The 25,518-nt window shown below is 35.0% G+C and overlaps 6 protein-coding genes and 1 long non-coding RNA gene across 20 annotated transcripts; 4 read left to right on the top strand and 3 right to left on the bottom strand.

Moving 5' to 3' along the window:
* Nucleotides 1–225: 225 nt before the first annotated feature.
* Nucleotides 226–2,868, top strand: Por (Protein-serine O-palmitoleoyltransferase por). Of its 3 annotated transcripts, none has more exons than XM_076812250.1 (6): nucleotides 227–1,169; nucleotides 1,258–1,450; nucleotides 1,535–1,751; nucleotides 1,833–1,939; nucleotides 2,015–2,217; nucleotides 2,285–2,423. In XM_076812250.1, coding segments are annotated over exons 1-6 (945 nt in total). In that variant the 5' UTR covers nucleotides 227–946; the 3' UTR covers nucleotides 2,287–2,423. The 3 variants fall into 3 exon arrangements, with proteins under 3 accessions (XP_076668363.1, XP_076668365.1, XP_076668364.1); XM_076812249.1 differs by having other exon boundaries at nucleotides 230–1,169; nucleotides 2,296–2,868; XM_076812248.1 differs by having other exon boundaries at nucleotides 226–1,169; nucleotides 1,833–2,217; nucleotides 2,296–2,868.
* Nucleotides 2,869–3,103: 235 nt separating this feature from the next.
* On the bottom strand, nucleotides 3,104–10,716 carry Cdc14 (cell division cycle protein 14). Of its 7 annotated transcripts, none has more exons than XM_076812241.1 (9): nucleotides 10,262–10,715; nucleotides 9,923–10,020; nucleotides 9,554–9,819; nucleotides 9,180–9,480; nucleotides 8,743–9,112; nucleotides 8,239–8,586; nucleotides 8,018–8,146; nucleotides 7,489–7,809; nucleotides 3,104–6,477 (listed from the first exon to the last, which is right to left on the bottom strand). In XM_076812241.1, exons 2-9 carry the CDS (start codon nucleotides 9,969–9,971, stop codon nucleotides 6,336–6,338), a joined length of 1,926 nt encoding a protein of 641 aa, XP_076668356.1. In that variant the 5' UTR covers nucleotides 9,972–10,020; nucleotides 10,262–10,715; the 3' UTR covers nucleotides 3,104–6,335. The 7 variants fall into 7 exon arrangements, with proteins under 7 accessions (XP_076668356.1, XP_076668358.1, XP_076668352.1 ...); XM_076812243.1 differs by having other exon boundaries at nucleotides 7,489–7,773; nucleotides 10,262–10,712; XM_076812237.1 differs by lacking the exon at nucleotides 9,923–10,020 and having other exon boundaries at nucleotides 10,262–10,716.
* Nucleotides 10,717–10,966: 250 nt separating this feature from the next.
* Nucleotides 10,967–16,525, top strand: Xmas (RRM_XMAS2 and SAC3_GANP domain-containing protein xmas). Of its 2 annotated transcripts, XM_076812219.1 has the most exons (4): nucleotides 10,967–11,783; nucleotides 11,871–15,184; nucleotides 15,278–15,559; nucleotides 15,635–16,525. In XM_076812219.1, exons 1-4 carry the CDS (start codon nucleotides 11,187–11,189, stop codon nucleotides 16,200–16,202), a joined length of 4,761 nt encoding a protein of 1,586 aa, XP_076668334.1. In that variant the 5' UTR covers nucleotides 10,967–11,186; the 3' UTR covers nucleotides 16,203–16,525. The 2 variants fall into 2 exon arrangements, with proteins under 2 accessions (XP_076668334.1, XP_076668333.1); XM_076812218.1 differs by having other exon boundaries at nucleotides 10,967–15,184.
* Nucleotides 16,350–16,944, bottom strand: LOC143368972 (uncharacterized). Its single transcript, XR_013085316.1, has 2 exons — nucleotides 16,811–16,944; nucleotides 16,350–16,702 (listed from the first exon to the last, which is right to left on the bottom strand). It is a non-coding gene; the product is annotated as an uncharacterized LOC143368972 (long non-coding RNA).
* Fzy (cell division cycle 20 protein fzy) lies at nucleotides 16,915–19,534 on the top strand. 2 transcript variants are annotated; one of them, XM_076812246.1, is made up of 8 exons: nucleotides 16,915–16,978; nucleotides 17,012–17,076; nucleotides 17,192–17,327; nucleotides 17,411–17,547; nucleotides 17,647–17,741; nucleotides 17,814–18,105; nucleotides 18,188–18,485; nucleotides 18,574–19,534. In XM_076812246.1, exons 3-8 carry the CDS (start codon nucleotides 17,215–17,217, stop codon nucleotides 19,217–19,219), a joined length of 1,581 nt encoding a protein of 526 aa, XP_076668361.1. In that variant the 5' UTR covers nucleotides 16,915–16,978; nucleotides 17,012–17,076; nucleotides 17,192–17,214; the 3' UTR covers nucleotides 19,220–19,534. The 2 variants fall into 2 exon arrangements, with proteins under 2 accessions (XP_076668361.1, XP_076668360.1); XM_076812245.1 differs by having other exon boundaries at nucleotides 16,936–17,076.
* A 119-nt stretch (nucleotides 19,535–19,653) lies between these two features.
* In (inturned planar cell polarity protein) lies at nucleotides 19,654–23,540 on the top strand. Its single transcript, XM_076812220.1, has 11 exons — nucleotides 19,654–20,010; nucleotides 20,094–20,397; nucleotides 20,476–20,748; nucleotides 20,822–20,893; nucleotides 20,971–21,227; nucleotides 21,313–21,402; nucleotides 21,478–21,817; nucleotides 21,893–22,227; nucleotides 22,309–22,637; nucleotides 22,704–22,870; nucleotides 22,963–23,540. Exons 1-11 carry the CDS (start codon nucleotides 19,853–19,855, stop codon nucleotides 23,440–23,442), a joined length of 2,805 nt encoding a protein of 934 aa, XP_076668335.1. The 5' UTR covers nucleotides 19,654–19,852; the 3' UTR covers nucleotides 23,443–23,540.
* On the bottom strand, nucleotides 22,865–25,392 carry LOC143368969 (F-box only protein 44). Of its 4 annotated transcripts, none has more exons than XM_076812253.1 (4): nucleotides 24,994–25,392; nucleotides 24,375–24,935; nucleotides 24,152–24,295; nucleotides 22,865–24,087 (listed from the first exon to the last, which is right to left on the bottom strand). In XM_076812253.1, exons 2-4 carry the CDS (start codon nucleotides 24,927–24,929, stop codon nucleotides 23,899–23,901), a joined length of 888 nt encoding a protein of 295 aa, XP_076668368.1. In that variant the 5' UTR covers nucleotides 24,930–24,935; nucleotides 24,994–25,392; the 3' UTR covers nucleotides 22,865–23,898. The 4 variants fall into 4 exon arrangements, with proteins under 4 accessions (XP_076668368.1, XP_076668369.1, XP_076668370.1 ...); XM_076812254.1 differs by having other exon boundaries at nucleotides 25,249–25,392; XM_076812255.1 differs by having other exon boundaries at nucleotides 25,253–25,392.
* Between the last annotated feature and the right edge of the window lie 126 nt (nucleotides 25,393–25,518).

Here is a 25,518-nt window from a genome sequence, read left to right as displayed (position 1 = left end):
TTGATATGTCATAAATGTTTCCTGAAAATTTGAGACCGAAAATCGCAAAAATATCGAAGATTTGGCTGCGGCCTCACTTGATTTGGCTAGTTGGCTTGGCGCTGCGTCGTTTCGTTTCTCAAGGCGTTGATTGGTTCGACGTCGCGGCATCATCACGCGCATGCGTGGACGTGCGTAACTTCCCCCACTAAAAACAAGTCTAAGTGATTTCCTCACACGCTGATTGCTGATTGCTGATTGTAAGAGGCGAAAGCGTAGAATATGCTTATAGAATAAGGGCAGGCTATAAAAGAGGGGAAAGCGACGAAGGCGAGAGAGCGAAATAGGATAAAATAGAATAAGGATAGGTTAAGAAAAATGTAAAGAGAAGGAAAGGCGAAGGGAGATTGTAAAGGAGAATGTAACCCTCAGGGGAATCATTAAATCATATACATACAGTATTACGAACGAGATACGAAGAGATAGATTCACACATCACACATTTAGTAGCAAATTTCCAATTAATTTATCTGCAAAACACTAAAGAAATATTTGCATTTATTAATCGCTTTCTATTTCTACTTTATTTTTCGGCGAGTTCGAATTGATTTACATATTTTTCATTTTTTAATGAAAAGTAATTAAATTTATTATAGTAATGAGTTGAACGAAGAATGTATAACAGAAATCTGAATTACTGATTAGGTTATAGTTGAATACATTTCAAAGGTACGAATTAAAAGGTTTTTAAGTAACTTTTAAACTTCTCGATAATATGAGACTTTTTTTACTTTGTCAATTATGCACGATCTTCGGAAAAAGAAAATGAACCGCACTCTCTGCCTTGTTGTCGTTTGTCGTAACAAGGGTGGGGAGAAAGTTTGCCTCGCAGGTCGCGATTTAACGTCAAAATGCCATGCCATTGATACCTATGCCGCAATATGCCGGCAATTGAATTTCTACTGTGATGGACGATGTGGAAGTCCCAATCTTTTACGACGATGAAGGTGATTTTGTGGGACACGAATATCTACAGGATACGGATTATGAATACGAATACGAAGATGTGGAGAGAGAAACGTTGTTCGAATTGTACAAATATTGCGTTGGACCCACCGTTTATGATACAGCCTCATATATATTACCCCTGCTTATTACTACGATTATATTTAGATTATCTGCTCGTTCTCGTAAGATATATTCTCGCTTATAGTATACAAACGTGTCAGTCTACAATGGCATCATATAAATCACTTGCTTCTTCATTTAATGTTGCAGAGTATGTGTCACATAGGAATTTTCATCTATTATCAATGATTATTGGTATATACAATATATATCACTATGTAACGGAATGTTTATTCACGTTACTAGTACTTTGTACATTTTCATATATAGCATTACACATACCTAAGAGAAATTATAATAGCATAAGCATATTTTTACCACCTATTTTTGTTATTGCGTATTGGTAAGCGATGAAATAGTTTTAATTATTTCTTTTAACATCTCGAATATGCGCACGAGCAATTTTCTTCTATGTTCTGATTTTTAGCGAACTCTCTATGCCCCCAGTAATTTGGCATAAAATACGTAGCGTGGTAATGACCATGGCAATGAAAACAATTAGCGTAGCTATTGACAGAATTAATTCAAATGACTTGCCCAATATTTACAGTTATATGGGATATACATTTTGCGGTGTCACGTGCCTTTTTGGGCCATGGACATCGTTCAAAGATTACACTTTGATACGATACGCAAATAATCAAGTACATATTTATTTTATTACAAGTCATATGTCTTTAAGTATACGAAGCAAAATGTGTAGTAATAAAATTTCTTACTTCTAGAACAAGTGGTGGATGCTGTACGCAGCTGAATATCTAATTTTATCCTTCGCCTTTTTAACTGTGTCCAATTGCTGGACACAATGGGTATTGACGGATAATTCTTGGAAGTTGGTGGATATTAATTCACTACAAATTCTCACCATTCGCATAATAATCGATATTAATATTCTTTTGCATTTTAGGTGGTTCTTAGCTTATAGAGATGCATTATCTTTTCGAACATCTCATTACTTTATCTCATATATTGCATCGAGTGTATTGCTACTAGGGGGATTCCCACATGTGCTAACTGCTGTAGTAAAGCCATTAAAAGTAGAATTCCCACGGTCACTTGTACAAGTTGTTATTTTTTGGAACATGCCGATGCATTTTTGGTTGAAAACATGTATATATATAAGCATTCAATCTTATTCATATATATATATTTAAATTTTTATATCAATTACCTTTAGAATGTTTTCAGATATATTTCGTCCAAGCGTTAAGTACTTGGGGAAATTCGGAGCCGTGACAGTGACGTATTTAACGAGTGCTCTTCTACATGGATTGAATTTTCAATTGGCAGCAGTCTTGCTCAGTCTTGGATTCTATACGTACGTAGAATTTCAGCTTAGATCTATGCTCGCTAGTATTTTCGATGCGTGCATCGCGTCGAAACAGTGTACCAAGAATAAATGTACGCACGCATACAACACGCACAATTGTTGGTGGGTGTTTTTAACGAACTTGATGTTCTCCGGACTATCAGTTTTTCATTTAGCTTACTTAGGCCTTATGTTTGATACATCAGAATTACAAGAGACAGGGTACAGTTACATTCACACCATTGAGAAATGGTCTCAACTTGGATTTGCTAGCCACTGGGTCATGTTTGCTACGTACTGTATATATTTTTTAATTAGATAATACTAGATATATAAATCGTGTCTGTTCACATTAAATAATTCGATCATGACGCTCAAGACTGTATCCAGAAACTATAGATAGTATTAATGTATTATTTGAATAAATTTTTTATACGAATTTTTTATTCCGATATTGTGTGCAAATATCAGTGTCCTTTACCATTTCTTATAATTAAGAGGCACGGTAGTGTCTCGCGCCAAGTACATGCGCAGCGCGAGACGACCGTGCCTATATTACGCCGAGCAGTTTTTGGAAGAATATATCTGCCACCATCCATCATAAAATATACAAAGTAAAAGAAAGGAAAGTAATAAAATTGCGCGATAGTTTAAACAGGAGAAGCAGTATAATTATAGAATTGTAAATATAAGTAAAATACATAGTCTTTATTAGATGTATAACATAATATAAAGTACGTCTGTATCTACGCGTGTGTAAAGCATATTAAACAGTTGTTATATATAATTATAAGAAAGTTTATATGCCATGATTATTAAATAATACTTGATTGAAACTTTATGTTATTGATCTGATGTATATATATACATATACTAAACTTTAACATAATCATAACAGTGAATAAACAATTTCTTAATCAAACTGCAATAATCTTGCATTTTGATCTTGATTGCTGATTAAACGTTGCTAAAATATATAATACTATGTTTGTAATTTTACAAATTAATGTACCTTATGTTCTACGCTAAATTAGAAATACAAAAAGTAAAGTACTCCAGAATTTTTCACTTATATTTTTATATATAAAATGTATGAAAAGATGTTTTTAAGGTTTAATTGCATGTTTAAGGCAAAAATTGAAACATTGCGTATTTTCCTGCACACAATGTTATTTATAAACTACTTTGATGAAAATCAACCGAAATTAGTATGATAATATGTCTGGGTTCATAAATATAGTATTTCTCTAACACATATCACGCGAATCTAATGATTAATGTGTGATTCTGTTATTTAACAATACGCGATCTTCGTCAAGACATGTACATAATTCTACATTAAGTTCAACTGTATAGTTACAAATTATGCACAGAGAATGTTACACATAAAATTTACAATTCTCAATTGTAAACAGCCAAAATCGTGCTTTCTTTCAATTAAAAAATGTACTTTCTCCATACACTTAGATTTTAGGACCCAATGTATAATACATTCAGTATTCTATATTATTAAAATATCTTTGTCTTTGTATATATTAATGACACTTTTTTGGAAAATGCTTTATATTGTTAAAATATTCGTCAATTTTTATGAAGTGATCTTATATAAATTAGACAAGTGTGTGTCTGTGTGTGTATATATATATATACCATGTATACAGATACACCAGGTGATTCGTTTCAATTAATTGACTGATTTGCAAAGGTCACTGAATTGGAAAAGTTAATGTTATATATTCCGGGGATATCATCCTCATTCGATACTAATAGCACACTCAAAATGGTTCGAGACCCATATTCTCATTTTTTCTATGGCTTTCGGGAATAAATTTATATATGAATTAAAATGAATCACCCTGCCTATGCAGATATACATATACATTATATGATTATATACATTGTATATATAGCACATATATACGTAGAAGCATTTGTGTTCCTGTGAATATAGTTAATTCACATTAACTGCAGTGTTACATTCGCTCCTGTATAACATATGGCTTTGACATATATATCCTTTAGTTTCATTACATAATATGTATTACATATTATGTACTCTATACTGATGTAAAATAATAAAACAACAACTGTACATGATTTATACTGTACAGTGTACACTGTCGCGCACAATCATTTTCTACTGCGATTATTATAAAGTTTATGCGATTTCTTTCAAGTATTTAAAAACACTGAAAATTCCGTTAATGTTTTCGTAGTACATTTTAAGCACACCTTAAAAGATGTACCTTTACCAAAACGTCCAGTTCTATCTGTACATTATATTATTTCGTGATTTTAAGTTACATAATAAAATTACGTATTAAAGTGAGTAACGAATGCAGAAGAATTTGTTAGTGAAATGCTTTAAATAAAGAAAAGTGTTAAAACACGAAAAATGCTGACAAAACATATAATTCAGGCTATACATATACTGCTGCATAAAAGCTGTTACAGTTAAGAACACCAAAAAGCAGGGAGCCTCTCTAGAAAAGTGAGGCGTGAGAACATTGTAACAGTAACAGCCGATCTTTCCATCTTTATAATTATAATCAATTGCATTTTGAACAATATACTTACATTTCTATTTACACTGTATACAGTGATACAGAAGGAGAATTTAATTATTAACTGCATCTTCAGATTACTTGCAAGAATACGAGCACTTTAAATTCAGTATTACGTTTCGACATACTTACATTAAATGAATGTAGCGTTGAAACGATTGAAATTGTTGACAAGAGTTTTTATGTATTTCCTTTCCTTGATATTAGCAAATGAAGGCAAATATCGATATATTTGAAAGCATACAAAAGCCAATGCATACATCTATAAAGTGTGCAAGTTTTTAAGCACACCCTTTATAAATACAGACCGCAAAAAGGTTGATCGTTCTTTTTCTGAATCACATTTTTTGATATGTCTTTTGTTAAAGTCACTGTAGCATAGTAAATGCAGATGCAATAAAAAATATAACGCTTTACACAGTTATATCAATGAATACAAATTCTGGAGATGCAGTTAGCATGGCTAGACGTGATGGTACAGCTAAATCTATTACAGTTTTATATGGAGTAGTATTTCTTACATATAAAATTTACTGTTACTACATTATAATGGCGGTTGCTCATTAAAAGATATTGTGTTAGCAATACAATTAGCACAATGATAAGTTTATATAAAATGATGGTTATTTATAAAATCTATGTTCACCACACAACTATTGCTTTAATTTAAAATTTGGAAAACTAAGTAATACATAAGACTCTTCTAGTATTTAATAGATGTATGAGCAAGAGTTATGTTTGCGTACATATATTATTTCTTGTATGAAAACAATCAAGTTATGCCGATTGTGTAACTGCAAGTAAAAGTACAAATTGGGATTGTAAGTTTCTGTCCATCCTAACTTAAAAAAAAAAAAAAAAAAAAAAAACTATTGCCGAACAAGCTTAATGCGTGTCACGAAATATTATAACCGAATAATTCTAATAAAAAGAAAGTGCTCTATAATAATCGTCATTTTAACAGTGTCATTGTAATTTCATTGAAATCGACATGCGAACAATTCATAAATCTCTGTCAAGTTTCTATTAAGAGAGAATATGTTTCATAGTATTATTTCTTCTGACCAGCAGAGAAATAGATTATATATACTAAGGTGGAACTAATGAAAATCGCGTTGTCTCTTCGTGCGAACGTTCAACGTATCGCAAAAGACGAATAGAATTTATAAAAGCTGCACCGAACGTAAGTTTAGCAATTATGAGAAACTTATAACCCAATATACAAATATGAAGATAAAATAACTACCTTGAAAAAGCTATGACGACGAATGCAGATCTATTCGACCATCGTTGATTGTGATAACGGCTTGGGCAATATTTGCTCAAGTTGAAGATCGAAGATCAATAAGATGGTTTTACTGAATGATTGGATTTAAGCAATGAGATCTTCGGCGCTGGCGAGATCCTTGTATTACTGGATTGTCGTCCCCAACGCCACTGACAATATGGGTTAGTCGTCCGATAAATGCTGTTTTACAACTTCTGGTCATGCGCGCACTGCAAGTCACAGAAATAAATGGGAGCAACTTGTTAGCCACCTCGGGTGCTACTTGATCCCTAAGCACTAAACGTAGTTCACACAATTTCAAGGCCTGGACAGTAATTTCAATTTTTATATCCAATACTCTAAAAGATACGTGTTAAACTAATTAGTGAATAAATATTCTCATTCGGTTGTTACTTGTCCAGGGCTAATATCATCTTAAAGATTATGATTTCATGCCTTGAATTAAAAAATTTCGTATTAGTGCATGCTATGTACATACATGTTAATGTTAGTGACCAGTAAAGTGAAATTTTTTGGCATGGCTTCGCATCCTGTTACTTTATATATATACACACAATATAATTTAATTTATATATACAGAGTGCCCCAAAATTATATGACGAGCCATAGCATGCAAATTAAACGTAATTAAAGAAATCCAAAAGTCCATTTTCATTTTGCAATCCGACGCTTTCTTCTCGCGATATAAAAAATTACAAACAACTTTAAAGAGAACGAATTTCACGTCGCTATCGCGTCGCGTCGCGTCAACTCCCAAACAGGTCTTTTCTCGCACTCGCTGTCAAAACAATACTGATCGCTCGACGCCTACGTTCGCCCTTAGAGCGATACAAGTATTCGCCCCGAAATTCAGAATACACATGAAATGTGGAGGGTGTAATTAAAGAAGACGGTACACTGTCGGCCGATGGTAGGTGCTTCCTTCAGATGCGAGGTTTCGGTAAACTGTTTACAAGATTTATGACTCGCCAAAGGGATATAAGAGGTGTCGCGGAGTTCGCTTTCATAGTAAATACAACTGTTTCTCTAATTTACTTTTAGAGTATTACGAGCAGGCGAAATGTAGATTCGATCTTGTCATGAATCTTGCAGAATTCGACCACCGACCTATTTTTTTTTTTCACTCTTCTTAATTACTTACTCCACATTTCTTGTGCATTCTAGTTTGAATGCTGCTGTTACTTAGCAAAAGTTAGACAGTAACAGTTACTGAGACTTACTGCCTTAGAGAATGATAGCGATGTACTCGATCTGCAGACCTGAGAATCATATTCATGCCTGGCTGCGGTTGCGTAACCGAATGATTTGTAGACGAATTTGTAGTATGGGTCTCTGTGATGCAGGAGGATCTTATACTGGCCCTTGTCACCGGTTTTGATACGGATATTGATGTAACGGGAGTGGTGGTAGTTGTGTTGTTGATACTATGGATCTGTATTGCTGGTTTAGTAGACTTAACACGACGCGGAGGTGGATCACAGGTACCGTTGACCAGCCAACTGTTTCTATCATTTTTAGTAAAGATAGTGAACCTATATTTACTTTCATAACGTGCAATTAGTTAGAATGTGAACTAAGTTTATTACAGTTTTAAAGCTGAGTGCATAAACGAATGCTGTTAGGCTTTTTCAAGAAAAAAAAAGTCAGAGGAAAAGCATGGAAGTAAAAAATAGAAATAACTACTAAAAAAGAAGCAGATTCAATGTGAGCAAGTATGGAGAATTACAAAATAAAAGACAGTCGACCGACCTTTTAGCAATCGTTGTTGTAGTAGACCTAGGTAGACTCCTTTTCGTAGGATCTTTCTCTTTATTTGCAGGTAATGTGCTACTTTTATTTTTCGGACCTCTTGCTTTTAATAATGGTCTTAAATAGCAGCTGAAAACATAATACATGTCGGTTAATGGTCTGCTTAGTGTTGCCCTGAGTTCTATCTGCAACAAATAAGAGTGTAGTAATATGACATTTACTGTACAACTGTTGGTGGTCCAGTAGTTGTATTGAGGTGATTCGCTGGTAAAGTACTTCTTCTGGCTTTGATCTGATTTAATTTGTCACCCTGAGTTAAAATCATATATTTAGTTGCACTGGTGCCAGCAGCAGGAGCACGGTTGTCCAATGTAATTCCATCTACGCGATGCATTATTCCCGAAACATTATCTTGTACCACATGAGTATTCTTTAGTTTGATCTTTAGGTTCGATAAAAATGCCGGCTTGCGTCTATTTATTATGGAATATATTCCATATTTATGAACTGGAGTCCTGGTTTTTGGTTTTAGTGGCTCTTTCAGCAGAGAATGAAGATACGCCTCTTTTCTAAACAATAAAATTTATAATTTATACGACATTAATTGACCTTTGAACTTGACTGGCAAACTCTAAACCACAAAGAAACCTTTTTCTATTTATATCAGGAAAAAGTTCTAAATAAAGAATAGGCGTTAAAACAGTCTAGTACATTCTAGTACATACCGCTCCAACCACTCCTGCTGATGCCCGATCACTGAGCCTGGTCTGCATATTCTTATCCATGCAATTGTTTCACGAGCAGTTAAATGATAATGTTTCATAATATAACAGCCAATCAAAGAACCTGTCCTACCAAGTCCTGCTTTACAATGTACCGCAACAGCGCCAGTCGCATTTTCCGATGTTTCAAGAAACTGGTGCATGATCGAGTCTGTTGGAGTTGAACCGTCAACAAAGAACAGATCCTTATGGTCGAATCCTGCTTCTGTGAAACTCGAAGCATCGTAAATCTTTGCGTTCAGACGTATAATTGTAGTTACATTGTTGCAACGAAAATACGTAAAATATGATTCTGGTGCGTGAAGTCGATATCCTGTAAAATGAAAGAGTAAATAACCATTGATGTAATATAAATTAAAACTCTGATCTATGGTACCCACCGTTTTCTATTTTCGATTCAGCATAAGGTCCGCAAAATGCAATAAATTTACCAGGAACGATCCAATTCAAATCTCCATTTTCTACTCTTTCAAAGTATTCGTATTCCTTAACACGAAAATTTTGAAAATTAAAGAATCCAAGTCTGTGACACTTGTATATGGCACTAAGGCATTCGCTCAAGGATATTTGGTACCACGCTGAACTAACGGAAGCATCGCGAAACCTAATGAACGCTGGGCTGTTTGGACTCTTGGTTAAACAATTATATGCTTCTTCCGCTGTATGCTTACAATACAATATCTGAAAATCATGCTTCCGTTAATATGAATGCATTAGAAAGATTATATGTAATAATATTTCGGTCAAATCTTACAGCATAGCTCCCTATAAGAAAAGCAGCATTCACTCTGTTGTGTGGATTCATAGTTGTATAATGTACAATTTTCTTCTTTTTTAAAGTTATTGCTTTAAGTTTTTTATTAACTTTCTGACAGTAATGATACAGCATGGCAAGATTTAGAGGACCAAAATCCTCGTGAAAATTTTGATAAACTAATTCATTGTCGATGCTGAAATAATGAGTGTCTTGCGTACTCTTTGGCTTTATCTCTCTGCGCAATGTTATAAACTCTAATCGATCTAAAAAAAAAAGGGTATTTACAAATAATCAAAGTGTACGCCATATATATATATACAGTCTAGCCAGTGTACCAAAGTGTATTTTTACACATTCTCGCATTACCTTTTATAAATTCTGTTGCGCATACTATTGCATCGTTTATATCCTCCATTTTTAGTTTGTACTTGGTATCTGGTATTCCAAATACCAACAGAGCAAGCCTGTCATCGGTGGATACACCGATACAAGAAAGGACAATTTAATTAGCACACTCAGAGATCATAAGGAGTACATAAACAGACAGAAGGTTAGAGTGGGTGTAGTAAAGGTAAACTGGATCCATCTACCTACGCACGGTTACGTTTATGCGGGAGATTGAATACAAACCAAATCAGAATCAAAACACTCCACATGACGATACAGTCTATACTCTATATTATGTTAAAGAACGCTAGCACTTACCTGCGCGACCGTTACAAAATTCAAACTTGGTCAATCGAGAGTGGGTGATGGCCGATCGGTTGCGTCGCAGAGGCCTTCCGGTTTTATTGCACATTCAAATATTCTTTACTCCGTGTACGGTGTACATCCTTTAACGTCTCTTTATCATTCGGGCATTACACCATTTTTACAGATTATCACCGGAACATTTATTTCTTACGTATACGGACATCATTATCCGCCATAAGAGAAGGTAGTTTTCGTATATATTGCCATGTTGGTTGCCTTCGCAATATTAATTGCTGATGATGACGTATGAATTCGACGTCTAGAACAAGCAACGCCACAGGACGTTCACTAATGTTCGCAAACGTTGCGTAAAAGCTTCTGGCTAAAGTGCAATGGATGTTATGCGTTTACAGCGAAACAGCGAAATTACGTCTAACGATTTTCACTCGGACTTTATTTGGAGCAGACTGGTCAACGATTATTCCAATAACTGGAAAACAGCGCACTCTACCCAATGAAAAATCCCTACATTTACCAGCAACTGAGGGGGATTCTCTTTTAAATTAAAGTCTAGTCTGTTGCCTTATATTTACGCCAGTTGTCTAGAATTTGTACGTATTAGTATTATTTCTCCTATTTTGTGTATGGAAATACTCAAATATAGAAGAATTTTATGTTTACCAATCTCGTTCGAATACTTGTGGATACTTGTCCTTCGAATAGCCACCAATAGCCACCATAGCTTTGATCATCTCTCGTTAGTTTATAGTTTATAGGTTTATCCTAACTGTAACCACACTTGCTGCCAAATAGCTACAAAGGTAAAGCTAGGTATTAGGTATTACCTGCAGTAATTGGTTGGAAAACAAACGGAATGACGTTCTAAATAGTTAGCGGTTGAATATAAGTTATAACTGCAGTAAAAGGAGATAGAAAAATGGAACGCACAGAAAATACACAGGACGATGTAATTGAGGTGGAAGACATAGCTTCAAGAACATTTATATTTTCCGAACCGAACATACTTTGTTCTCCCGAAACTGTCAATGCAGAAGTTATTTTGGAACAAGTATCGGATGCATCGGTTGTTCCGAACGTATTTACTTTTACCGCACCTACGGCCGTCTCACAGGCAAGTAATCACGATGCATCTGTTTTTCACTCGAATATGTGCGATAAACAATACAAACCAAAGATATCAAGGAACACTTACAAGCCTGCGGTTAATGTATTTGCCCAAGCGCTTAAAGATACTGCTATGTTTGAACACCTGAAGAAGAATTCCAGATCACAAGTTGCTAAAATCAATCCAGAGAATTCAATAACATGTTCAAATGTACCTCAGTCGCTACTCACAAAGGTAGCAGCGAAAGAATACTTTATGTTATTTGGAAATCTTTTGAAGATAGCTATTCGCCCTAAGAAACAAATAATTACAGTCACGTATGCTACTAAAGAAGAAGCTTGCGTTGCTTACGAAAAGAGTGGTGACTATTTGGGAGAGAAGTTTCATATAGAATGGACCAAGTTGTGCGTGTCGCCGAAATCTCCTACCAAGAAGAAAGATTTGCAAAAGAATTTTGTATCTAATTTTTTGAAATCCTCTGCCAATCAGCTTGAGCTACATGCTATGATGTCTCAGAAATATACACGGCCTGGTAATTATAAAGAGAGATTGGATGGAATGTTGCCGAAAAAACACAAGCTGTCTCAATCGAAAGGTACAAAGTCGACAACGAGAGTTGAGAAGGCATCTGCGAAATCTGACAAGCTTAAATCAGATAGTCAAATAACGTATCTCTCACCTAATGCTACTACCGAGGAATTACAAAGTATAATTTGTCAGCCCGCCCATACTTCCGAAGATAAATATAAAGTATTAGAAGCGAGAGATCGACTAATACGAATGAAGCAAGTGAAATCTCATACATTAGAAGCAGCTAAAGTTATGGCTGGCACGTGCCCTGATATGTGCCCTGAAAAGGAGCGCTTAATGCGGGAATCTAAGAGACAAGTGGCGCTGTACGAACTGCTCGAAACTAATGAATATAGAGTGAATCATGCAGTAGCGGTCAAACAGTATTCTAGATCTTCGGCAGATCAGGAAGAGCCAATGGCGCATGACTTGAGACCGGTGAAATCTTTAAAGATGACTATGAGTTACTTACTTCACGAAATAGGCAATCTTTGCGACCAACCTGGAACAAATTTAGGGGAATGGTATCACTTCTTGTGGGACAGAACAAGAGGAATTCGAAAGGACATAACGCAGCAAGAATTATGTTGTACCAGTAGCGTAGAACTAGTGGAGCAATGCGCTAGATTCCACATAGTATGTTCCGAAAGACTGTGCGCAGAAGAAGCATCCGTCTTTGATAAAAGGATAAATTCCGATAATTTGACAAAGTGTTTACAGTCGTTAAAGTATATGTATCATGATTTGAGAGTAAAAGGAATTAACTGCAAGAATGAACCTGAATTTCGGACGTACATTATTTTATTAAACTTAAATAATGGCAATTTCATGTGGGACTTGCAGAGACTGCCGAAAAATGTACAAAAATCGGCTGAAGTTCGATTTGCCTTAAAAGTATATTCTGCTCTTGAATCAAATAATTATTACAAATTTTTTAAACTCGTTCGGAAAACCACATATTTAAATGCATGTATCTTGCTCAGATATTTCAATCAAGTAAGATTAAAGGCATTATCAATAATGGTAAAAGCCTATTGCAGAACTACATCGACGGCATATCCATTGTACGAGTTAATTGATATATTAGGTTTTGAAGATGAAAACGAAGCTATTTACTTTTGTGAGCAAATAGGATTAAACGCTTCAAAGGACGAGTTACATGTACTGTTGAATCGCCAAAACTTTACCATGCCTGTATTGAATATAAAGCAAAATCGAGCTTGTAATATAATAGAGTCTAAGAGAACAATGCAACAGTTATCGATTGGAGAATGTATAGCAGGAGGAAAGATGCCAGAAAGGACTTACAAATATCATAAACCTCACAACAGTTTTGATTCGCATGGTTTCTTAATGCCTGGCTCCATTAATGCGCAAGATCAAAGTGAATCTCCAATTTCTACACTAAATGATCCATACGAGTTTATAGAGGATGATGTAATGGAAACGAAGAAATCAACATCGATTTCCGAAAAGAGTTACAATAAAACTGAATCTACAGTTACTAATGAACATACAAACATGTTTAAATCAGTTACAAGTATCGAACCTACTGCAAATGTTTTTGCAATTGTGAAATCCGATACTAACGCTTCCTTTACTTCTACACATGAAACACAAATCAAGGAATCACAGAAAAATGTAAACCTGTTAACGAAATCAAAAGCGGAGAAGGAAAAGGACTCGAATATGTTTAGTTTTGCACAGAAACAACAAGATGTTTCATTGAATGTAAATAAAAGCAGCGAATCTTGTACCATAGGCAATGCGTTCGATACTACGACGAGCTCGAAGACCTCTAATATATTGTCCAAATCATTTGAACCATCGTTAAATAATGATGCTGCTTCACCATTTTCAATAGCTGCGAGCAAAAGTATATTTTCTGGCACTCCTCAAGAAAATATATTTATGAAAAATCTTGCACCTTCCACAATATTTTCTAATACATATTCAAATGCGCAGACTGTTCCAAAATCATCAAATGTTACAAACGCTACGACTTTTATAACTAACAATAAGTTGAAGGGTGAGAGTTTCCTTGCTCGTGCAGAACCAGTACAAAAGCAATCTGTAAAAGAAACGACTGCAGAGGACTTAAAATTAAAAGAACAAGAACATGTTAAGAACATGGAACAGATTAAGGAGACTGCAGAACAGATTTTAAATACTATACAAGCGGAAGTTATTCAAACGGATTGCTCTGATATAGTAGGAGAGAAAATTAGTAGAATAAACATTTGCAATACGTTAAGCGAGGATATTAATAATCAGATTTCAAGCGAAGTTACCAACGAAATATGCAATTCTATTTTAACAGAAGAGATTATTAATACACAGAAATTACACGAAGTATCAATGAAAATAAAAAATAGAATAATTATGAGGTACTTTAATATATGGAAATCGAATATCTTAATAAAGAAGCAACAAAGGAAAGCACTGGATAGTACGCCGGTATGGTTGCAAAAGTATTCCAGTGGACAATGCGCAAAAGTATTATATTTGAAAAAGCAAGACTTAGTTATCCGAAATATGTGCAAAAGACGAGGTGAACAAGAACCTACTAAATGTTATATCGAATCCTTGGCTCCGATTGAAGTTATAATTTATATTGGAATTAAAGAAAACTTGAAATCTTTGGATGTCAACATGCATTCCAATTACTATTGGAAACTAGTTATTTCATGGCCGGATTTACATAATAAGTCGATTTTGTGGCATCACAAGAAAATAATGAATCAGTATCTTTATCCTAACGATCATACATTAGAGCCTATTATAAAACTCTACCAACCGAATCAAAGCGAAACATTGCATATTTGTATCAGACACTTTGAAGGTCTGATTAGAGATCATAATGTAGTAGGATCAGATGCCCTTCTGTTTATAGCAACTGCTTCCGAAGAAACGAAATTTGTTATAAAACGTTTAACTAAAACTATATTGTCGAGAGACAGGCTTATGCCGATACCTCTTGTATTTATTATCTTGGGTGATGCAAACGTTAAAATTCAAGAGAAGGAAATCGCTGCCAGCTTAGAAAAAATGTTGAAATGTGGATATTTGTCAACATATACGATTATGTATGAAAAAGATTTAACTGAGAAAACGATCTTAAACATGACGCAAAGTGCAGTGCTTTGGCTGACTATAAATAAATCGCCTCCAAATCCATTGGAAATGGATTATCTACAAGACATCTATGATATTTGTTTAACAGAAGAATTATGGTTAAGGTATATAAATTAAAAAAATATTTTATTCATTCGCATCTTTTTGTCTTAATGAAACTGATTTGTTCAACGCATAATGACTTGATATTTTTACAGGATATTGGACGACTCATTCTTCAATAAAAAATTATCTTGTGCTTTGAAGGAGCCCAAATTTATTATTGATTTACACAATGAGGCAGTCACTTATCTAATCGATATAATATTGGATCCAGAATCTTTCATGTACACAAAATTTGCTCCGGAATTGAAAAAATATATCAGCAATGAGTACATGATGCCATGTAGTTACGAGCACTTTGACGATACGTGGAAGAAAGAGGATTACAAAGTGGAACTGGAAAAAGTGATGTTCAGTTTTAAATTGCCTCAATGGAGGTAAGGATTACCATAAGTTTTCTCTGCACTGTGTATATCTGGGACTTTAACTGAATTTATTCCAATTAACTGTAGATACGGATGGCCAATAAGCGACAATAACACACTGCATCGGTGCATAACGAAATATTGTCAAGAAGCACTGTTCGATTCTAATGACGATCAACCATCCTGTGGTATATTAAGCAACTTATTTTTCACATCTGGTGTTGCGACTGTGTCGAACTTCATCGATGTTCTGTTATATATCGTCAAGAAAAAGGTATATCTACTTAACAAAGACATGAAAGTGATTTACAATAAGGATTATATAAAACACTTTCGGATTTTGCCATGGTGGTTGAAATCGAGCCTGCTAACTGAATATAAAATTGTACTGGAACAATTGAGTGTGCACGGAAATGTGAAAAGAAACGATAATAATGGACCAATTGTTAAAAAACGAAAGGTACATAAACTTGAAGAGAACGATGTCAAGCCTGACCCGTTAGCAACATTTTGTGAAAATAGTCGAAGCCAAGTAATGGATGTGCACTGCACCTTGAAGAAGGTTGAAGATCGTTTAACAGCACAGCGGCAGCAAAGTTTCTTATTCGAAGAAAGGCTAAAGAACGCTTTGTACAGTAAAGTTGATTCTGCTTAATAACATATGAATATGACGTTTTCTGTTTCCTGTTTAAAACATTTACAGTGCCTCGAATACTACTGTGTTTCGCAGTATTTCTTAAGGGATAGGATGCCGTAATGTAAATGGCATACAAAAGTAATTGTCTACTTAGTATAAGAATCCTAAACTACAAGACTTTCTTAAGTACACTGTGTAAAATAGGACTTTGGAATATAATATTAATTGAAAACGATCGTGGAATTATGTATGTTCTGTTTAAAATTTATAAACTCTTGTAAGATTTTGTATATAAAAATTTGATGAAATATATGTTAAAAATATATATACATAGATCGAAATACTGTGTTGTTTTAATACACCCCCATTTTAAAGAATTATAAAAATGATTTAAGATGCTAGAGCTTGGTATTTCCAAGTGATTTGTAAAACTACGTATCCGATGTACGAATTTGAATTTCAAGCAGCGTATGTTCTCTACTTTCATACGTTGTACTTAATTCACGCACGCTTGTTAACTGAATAGACTTGCAGAAAGAAGAAAATATATGTTGTTTACGTAGGTTGCTGGACAATCGAATTAATGTCCATAAAACTGTTTAACATTACTTTATATTTATACCTACCCGACAAATTTTTTTAATATTTCAGCTTACGTAAAATTTGAAAATACGCCTTAATTCCAGTGACGACCTCTACAGTCAAAGCATTGTACGAGGGTCTTTAAATTTTAACGGTTTTTTTAACTGTCGAGTGTTTGATTCGTATTCGTTTGAAGCACATCCAAGATTTCTGAATAGAGGGGTTTGCTTTTCTACGTGAATAGTTATAAGTATCCTCCTTCCCACAGTTAAATTCATCATTCACTTCATTCACTACATTTGGGATAAATGTAAGTCAATAAAAGCTTTTGAAATACAATAATACCATAAAGCTTCCTCGTCTCCATTTTTCGAATTTAGTGTAACCATTGTCTTATATTCTTCAAATCGGATCGTTTTTCTTAGCATTTAAATCATCTACCACGGCAATGTCCCACTTAAAATACGTGAAAGAAATAAATAACTTAACTCGCATGGATGAGGCCATTAAAGGACCGCTTCCGCGCTGGCAGAAGAAATGTTTGGAAACATCGAATTCCAGGTACGATTTTATTACTTCGCCGTTTTCTGGTGATTAAAATCAAGAGAACTATGTTCAAATGTTGTGCTTGTTTGCCCAAACAGCGTCAATATTAGTGTTAATTCGTCACGAAAAGCTACGAACGGATCGTTTGCAAATACTACCACCGGAAAAACACCGACCAAAAAAGCTGATAACCGAACTAAAAAAACACCTTCTAAAGGTTCCAGGAAATCACCAAGTATGATACCGCTTTTGTAATCTGTAGTACCTATGATTCAGAATAGCCATTTCTAAATAGAGGCAATTTTTATAATTTTCCATACTGTATTTGTATTAGGCCGTGCTTCATCTACACCAGCTAAAACACCCAGCGGTGGTGATAGATTTATTCCTTCAAGATCCACTACCAACTTTGATCTCGGTTATTATAAGGTACAGTATTCTTTTTTGTTTTAAATAATAAAAACTTACAGGTGTACTAAATGCAGGATCTCTAAATTCCAGATTCAACAACAAGCAAACACAGAGAAAGATGGGGAGAAGTTTGATAACACGAGTCCTTCCAAGAAAGAAATGCAACGTCTTATGGGAGAAAATTTACACGGCGGTGATATCAATAACATGAGAGTTCTCTCTTATCAAAATAAAGCCCCAGCCCCTCCAGAAGGTTACCTCAATCCATTACGGGTTGTGTACAGTCAAAGTAAAACGCCATCGGGTGTTAAAGCGTCTACAAGATATATACCACAAACTCCTGATAGAATATTAGATGCTCCAGAAATTGTTGACGATTACTGTAAATGTTTGAAAGAAGTATATCGACGTTGGAGCAAGACTTCGCCAGAGATATTAATGAACATTGTGAATTTTTATTTCAGATCTGAACCTGATCGATTGGTCAGAGAGTAATATCTTGGTTGTAGCATTAGGTTCGAATGTATATTTATGGAATGCTGCGTCTGGAACCATAGAACAGCTATTCGAATTAGAGGGCAATGATTATGTTTGCTCTGTATCATGGATTCAAGAAGGTCCTTACTTAGCTGTAGGCACTACATTAGGGAACACAGAGCTATGGGACTGCAGCCAAACAAAAAGAGTACGCGTTATGAACGGTCATGCAGCTAGAGTGGGTTCTCTTTCATGGAATTCACACATTTTGACGAGTGGATGCAGGTGCGAGTTTTCATGATAAACGTGGATTTAAATTTACTTATTAGTTCGTAAAAGAATTCCAATCCATTGATTTCATTTGGACTTTTAGAGCGGGGCAAATAGTGCATCACGATGTTCGACAAAGGGACCATTTAATATCGACAATAAATGCGCACACACAAGAAGTATGTGGCTTAAAGTGGTCGCCCGATGGAAAGTATTTGGCAAGCGGTGGGAATGATAATATGCTTCAAATATGGCCATCCATGTCCGGGCAGAATCATACGCACACGCAACCACTTTATTCGCTAAATCAACATCAAGCTGCTGTAAAGGCACTTGCATGGTGTCCTTGGCAAACTAATATCCTAGCGAGCGGCGGTGGTACTGCCGACAGAACTATTCGATTTTGGAACTGCAACACGGGTGCCTGCTTAAATACGGTAGACACTAAGTCGCAAGTGTGCTCCTTGCTTTGGTCCACGACGTACAAGGAGATTGTATCCGGTCATGGATATGCGCAAAATCAATTAACAATTTGGAAGTACCCAGCGATGACGAAGGTTGCGGAGCTTACAGGCCATACCAGTCGCGTGTTGCATTTAGCAATGTCTCCGGACGGTACCACGGTACTTAGCGCAGGAGCTGACGAGACTTTAAGGCTATGGAAATGTTTCCAAACTGATCCGCATAAAAAGAAGGAGACTGGCGAAGTAAAATCTGTCGCGTCTAGACTCAAGCAATCGATTCGATAATGTGTTTGTTGTAATAGGTGAAATAAACTTTTCTATTTATGTTTTATACACAAAACGTGATCAATAGCTTAAATCTTGAACGATAAGGCGAGGGGTTTATAGTGTAATTCCCTGCCATACACGACTTATCAGTATAATTGAAATAAAATCGAGATAATTGGTACCTGGAAGTATCGAGCTATTTTCATAAATACTAACGCCTCTATTTTAAATACTATTTTTAGAAAAATAAATGTATGCGGAAATGAATTGAACTAGGAGTTCTGAAATATTATTTTTTTACTATATTGTGATAAGAATGATTTATAAAACTAATTGTTATCGCTTGCTATAATATTCATATTTTGAATCTATCGTCTTTTATTCCCAAGTCCTGTACACTGTATTAAGGGGAAAGGTGTTTCAAACCCCCACCCTTCCTACTCGTGCATTCAAGTCTTCAGGTAATCATTCCTTAACCCAACCTCTTCTTATAAGAGTGAAGCGAAAAAAATGTTTTTATCCCAATGAAATACAATAGCAATTTGAAGCACGATTCTCCTATATTTTAAAAAGGTCTATTGGTTTATAAAATATACACAACTGTATTATACGAAGTGTTGTGTTCAAGCCAGGACATTGTATTAAGAAGAAATGGATGAAGCAAGCTCTAAACATGTCATAGTAAAATCACAATGTAAATATACCGATCAAATTTGTCCTATAGAAAATGTAAAAAATGATAATGAGCATGACTGGTGGGCAAGTGATAGTGGGTCAAGTACTGGATCGTATTATTCGGATACAAATAGGTACTTGAAATTTGAATAACTCTTTCATAATCAATTAAATATATTTTTATTTTTAATATTTAATATGTTTTATATTTTTACAGTTCCACAGCAGAATGGGAATCAGAAATTACACCTACCGGAGAATTATTTTACATAGAATCTGTAGCGGAGAGTATAACCGATGATCAGCCCTTGTTTAGGGAAGCACAACAAGATTCACAGCCAGAATTAACAAGACGTCGTAGCACCAGAGCTGGGAAACTAATGCGACTCATAAGACGTAAAGAGAGCAAGCGCTGGAGCACAAGAAATAAAAAATGTAATCCTAATACTGCGTCAAGCAATGTAGGAAATATGGGGAAAGAAGGGAACACGATTAAAGAAGTGACGTTCAGGGATTTTCAGGTAAAAGCATTTTCATTATTTTTGTAACTACTTCTGATAGAAACGTGCATCTTATTCGAAAGTATATGAATACTTTAGGCTGGGGAAATTCGAGAAGTTACATTATGGGTTGATCCAGATAGGAGACATAAATTGGGAAGGAGAGCCACGTTGTGCGAAGCATATTTTGGAATTACTCCAGGAGTGTTTTCAGATAAAACACGAGTTATGGTTGCTGGATTTATACCAGATGGAGAGGCAATGAAAAATAAAAATATTAAAATTGGAGATTGGTTGCGAAGCATAAGTTCAAATAATGTAACATACCAAAATTTGGATCACATATTATCAGAAATAACTCTTTCCACAAATGTAAGAATTATAATTACTGTATTTGTAAAGTTACCAATTGATTTATTATAGTTCACTTTCATTAATCGATCAGGTAACATTAGAATTGCAAAGAGTGGCGGGTATCGATGTTACAGCAAAATTGCCAGGATTAAATTGTCCCAAGGTAATTACAATTTTATACAATTTATGTATAACAGAGCAATTTTATAAATGAAAATAAGATATTATTTTTATGATTAGCAATCTATGTTGGTACAGAGATTAATGAACAAGGAGGACACTAAAGAGCTAATGCAGTCAATATTAAGTTATCCACTTGGTGTATTATACCTTCGAATCACAGAACTATCAGAAATGGGCCCAGAATTACAAGGCGTTCTTTATACATTTCCTCGATCAGAAAGCACAAATACTAATTCCATTTTGTGCGCAGCAAGAGGAGCTTTCATAACGCTTAATCACTTATTACCAGGAATAACAGGTCTACAGCCTACTAGGTATTATTGAATATTTATACCAGTTGTCGATATATTTTTTTTTTTAGTATATGCACAATCGCATTTTATAGTACAACTTTTATAGTACTACCATAAAGGTAGCAGAAGAGGAGATTCACATTGTATACATACCTCGCGATGAAGAATTACTCTTAATAGCGTTACCAAAGAAATGGTTAGTATTAATCACATATTTATGTAACATAAGAATATGTACACGTTCATTTTAAGCTACCTTCGGTTTTTTCAGTTGCACTTCCGACGAAGCGGTGAATATATCAGCCGACATAGTCAGATCTCTAGAGTTCACGTATCAATCATTGACAAAATGCTTCAAACCTCAAGAGAATCATTCCTCTTTAGATCACTTCTTTATTTTAATCTTTCACCGATTACTAGATATAAAAAGCGCAAACAACGTTGCATCGACCGATCGTTGCGTAGAAATTCCCAATGATATCGAAAGCATGGAAAGTTACAAATTTAGAAGTACGTTTTCAGTTGCAAATTTCGTAGAATTACCGAGAGATGCACAAATCCAAATTGATGCTGCTTTAAGTGAAATGGAAGCCATGGACTACAGAGATTGGGTATGCATTATACCTACATTACACAGTGTCTTCCGTAAAGGATGCGACTAATGTAAAATCATTTCACTTTCTTAGAACGAAGACCCAATGGATTGTCAACGGCTGTATACAATTCTAGGCAGCTGTATCTACCATAAACATTATCTTCTTGGGTCTCACTTAACTCACGATGACTTGATCGAAGTAGATTCTTATCTCCGACACAAATGCCTTTTAAATTTGGTAGCCAACGAATCTGTAAAGTGTCTCGTCATTTGGAAGAAAGTTTATCCTTCATCGTGTAGTCGTGGAAATATGGAAAATAATAGAAACCAGCCACTGGTCCCCAATGGAAAGTGGTTTTTACTTGTTGTTGGATACGGGCACGATTTATTAGCGGTTCTTTTGGAATCCGGCGGATGTACCGCAAAGTAATAATCTCAAATTTCCTGAATCTACATCGTTGTACAGGTGTCATACTTTTAAAATTGTTCACTTTTTCAACGTCACAGATATAACGAAACTATTGGTCCAGATGTATTTTATGTAGAAGAAGCTCAAGAAACTCTAAAGCACATACAAAAGATAGGAGTGACAACTCTCGCAGCTAAATGGATTGATTCCAACACCAGACCAGAAGTAATAGCTTGCGAAGATTATGCATCGGTAAAGTCGTCATCCAGCATCACAGAAAATCTTTTGGGCCTTATAAAGTCAACTGATGTACAAAATTCGCCTAGCAGATCGCCTTATACTTTAACCACTAACAAAAAGAACCCGGAGATACCTTCGATTTTAAAGAAGCGTAGTATGGAAGAAAGTCCTATGGTTTTAGGATCTGGTAAGTGACACTATTAACCCGCATTATTCTCTATTAAAAAAGATAATGTAATGACTTTGTTTATAGTATATTCCTTGCATACATCAGAAGATTCGTTAAGTCAAGGAACAGGCGGAATTAGTGAAATAAGCGACGAGGCAATGCCTATATTAGGAAGACGAGCGACAAGAGAAAAAGTTGCTAGCGGATCAAGATATTCTGATGACAGTGACTCCGACATTGACATGTACAAGGTAAATTCATTTATTCTACAAGATAATAATTTCAATCTGTAGTTCGCGCGTGTTACATAAATATATAATTTATATAAAATATATTATTACAGAATGACTGCCGAATTTTAAGCACCGATATATCTAATATACGAGAAAATCTATTAAATCAAGCTGAATATTTAACATCCAAAGTATTGACCACTGGTGATAAAAATTATTTATATCACTATGTGCATTTGGATATGGTTGAAGGAATTCTTCTATCTTCAAAACCATTGGAAAATTTAACAAGGGATCACAAGATCCTAGTTAACTTTAACAAATGTGTCCATATCATACACAGGCTTTTACATAATACAGTAAGGTTCAAAAAAATGTTGAATTCCGATATGGACAAAACTGTAATTAATAAGAGTTTAATCGCTGTTAAAGAACACGGTGTTCTATTTGAATGGGACAATGTAACTTACTGGGTTGTTGGACGACTACATACAACTCCTCATCCAAAGGAGTTGTACGTATGTTATCAAGATTCTGCACCCCAAAATTTAATCGAAATAGCATTCAAATTGCATTCGTTAAATACATAAGCAAGAATTCTGAAATCGTACATGTGGATTTAAAGTTTAAAGTATATTTAACTTCATGTCTCTTTTGTATTCAAACCCAAATCGTTCCTCGCATTTTTTTACGAACGTTTTTTAAAATACGTCGCTAAAGACTCTTCCTTCCTTCTACGCAACATTTATAAAATATGATAACCTGCTTATATCCTCTATATACATACAAATTCTTACAAACTCTTGCTCACCCGATACAATATCATGCCTCAATTCGTGCTTTCAATTGACATTGCATTATAATTTCTATATACTTTCCAACAAATATTCCCAATCTAGGCTTACAATTTTATTACAGTATGTAATGTATGAACTTATAAATACAATGTTCGGTGTTAAAGCTTATAGTTGAAAATATATTTTCTAATTGCCCGGACATTATTATAGTTTTTTGTTAACATACTTACCCTGTATTAAAATTATTTACTAGTCCATATTTAACAAAACATTACTGTCCTCGTCGTCGCAATGTCGTGCAATGGGAATTTTCATGTAAACACAGGCACCTGCCATTTTACTGCCATAATGTTCCTTCCAAAACGATTGATCCATTCCTCCGTGATAAAATGAAATTCTTCTAAGTCCAGGTCCATAGTTTGTAAACTCGTGCGTTACCTGTTTCAATACATGTATGATTCATCCTATCGTAAAACGCATAGATCATCGTGTCCGTAGGTACCTGGTGCCATTTGTTTTGTTTCTCTCCTTCGAGAGTATCAGTAAATTGAAAGTTATCTATGGTTTTATTATTCTGATCTAACAATTTGGCGCTACAGTTGTAAACAGCTGGACAGTCCCATCGACAACTATACCATTCGCTTACCTGCGAACGTAAACAGTTGAGATAACATTTCTTACAGAAGCGTTGCATTAAACAGAACTTGTCAAGAATTTTACAATACCACAATTGGAGGTTGCCAGCTGTCTAAAACATATGGTGTTAGTCCTTCGGCTTCCAAATTAATTGTTTGTACCTTGATGCTAGTGCGATAAGAAGTTACAAAACAGAATGACTGTCCTGCAAGGACAGGATCGTTGTTTGGTAGGGGTGGAACCCCCACTGGAGGATTTTCCACTGCCCATCCATCACCACCCTCGCTAATGATCGTCCAATATTTTTTCTTCCCAAGTTCCCCGGAGCTATTTTTTATAAAGTTTCTTTCAAAGGGTTTCTTTGTACACATTAGATAATATGTATGCCAATGCGCATCTTTATCCACCAAAAGTAATCGGCCGAGCGTTACTTCTGCTTTTTTACGCCAAACGTAACTTTGAATTAAAATCTTCCAACGTTTACATACTAATTGACAATTTAAGAGAGACTTATAATCAACGTGACAGAATATCTCTGCCTGTAGCTCCTCAGGCATATACTTGCCAGCAAGAACTAATCCATTCTCGCTTTTTTCATCAAATATCGTTCGAGTAGTCATTGCGCCGTCAATAGCCTGTTCCATTTTTGTCTACAATAAAGTGACAACATAAAAGTCGGTTTGACAGATGTTGCGGAAACGATGTTACTTTGCCTCGAAATATTTTTCGCAATTCTGCCGATAGAAATGTTATTCAACTTCGATAGTATTAGTAAACAAATCACATATCTGAATCCTCTGTATTATTTAAGGATGAGTCAACTACATAACCTATCGCGTAACGATATTTAAACGTAATCATAGGACACCATTCTACTTTCTTTTATTCAATGCAAGATCACTTCAATGAATTTTCTATTCGTAAAATTCATTGATTTATCGAACGGCACGAAAGGAATGGTACTTACGTATTACACTTTCGTGGAAATTTTGACACTGATCATCTGATGTGACACATGTGATCTGCCCAGTTTTCTGAATCATTGGTGACAAACGTATACAGATATACGTAATAGTTTTAACGGTGGCCTTACGCAAAGTAATTCTAACGTGACATTATTATACATCGCGAAAAAAACAGAGATATTCATGTTTATATTTTTTGTAAATACTTGAAATATGATTGCTTTACAGGTGTGCATAAAGTGAGGATAGAGCTGGACAAATTGAAAAG

This window comes from Andrena cerasifolii, chromosome 5, assembly GCF_050908995.1.
Source record: "Andrena cerasifolii isolate SP2316 chromosome 5, iyAndCera1_principal, whole genome shotgun sequence".
In the NCBI taxonomy this organism is placed as follows: Eukaryota; Metazoa; Arthropoda; class Insecta; order Hymenoptera; family Andrenidae; genus Andrena; species Andrena cerasifolii.
This window is presented reverse-complemented; position numbering and strand designations above follow the sequence as displayed.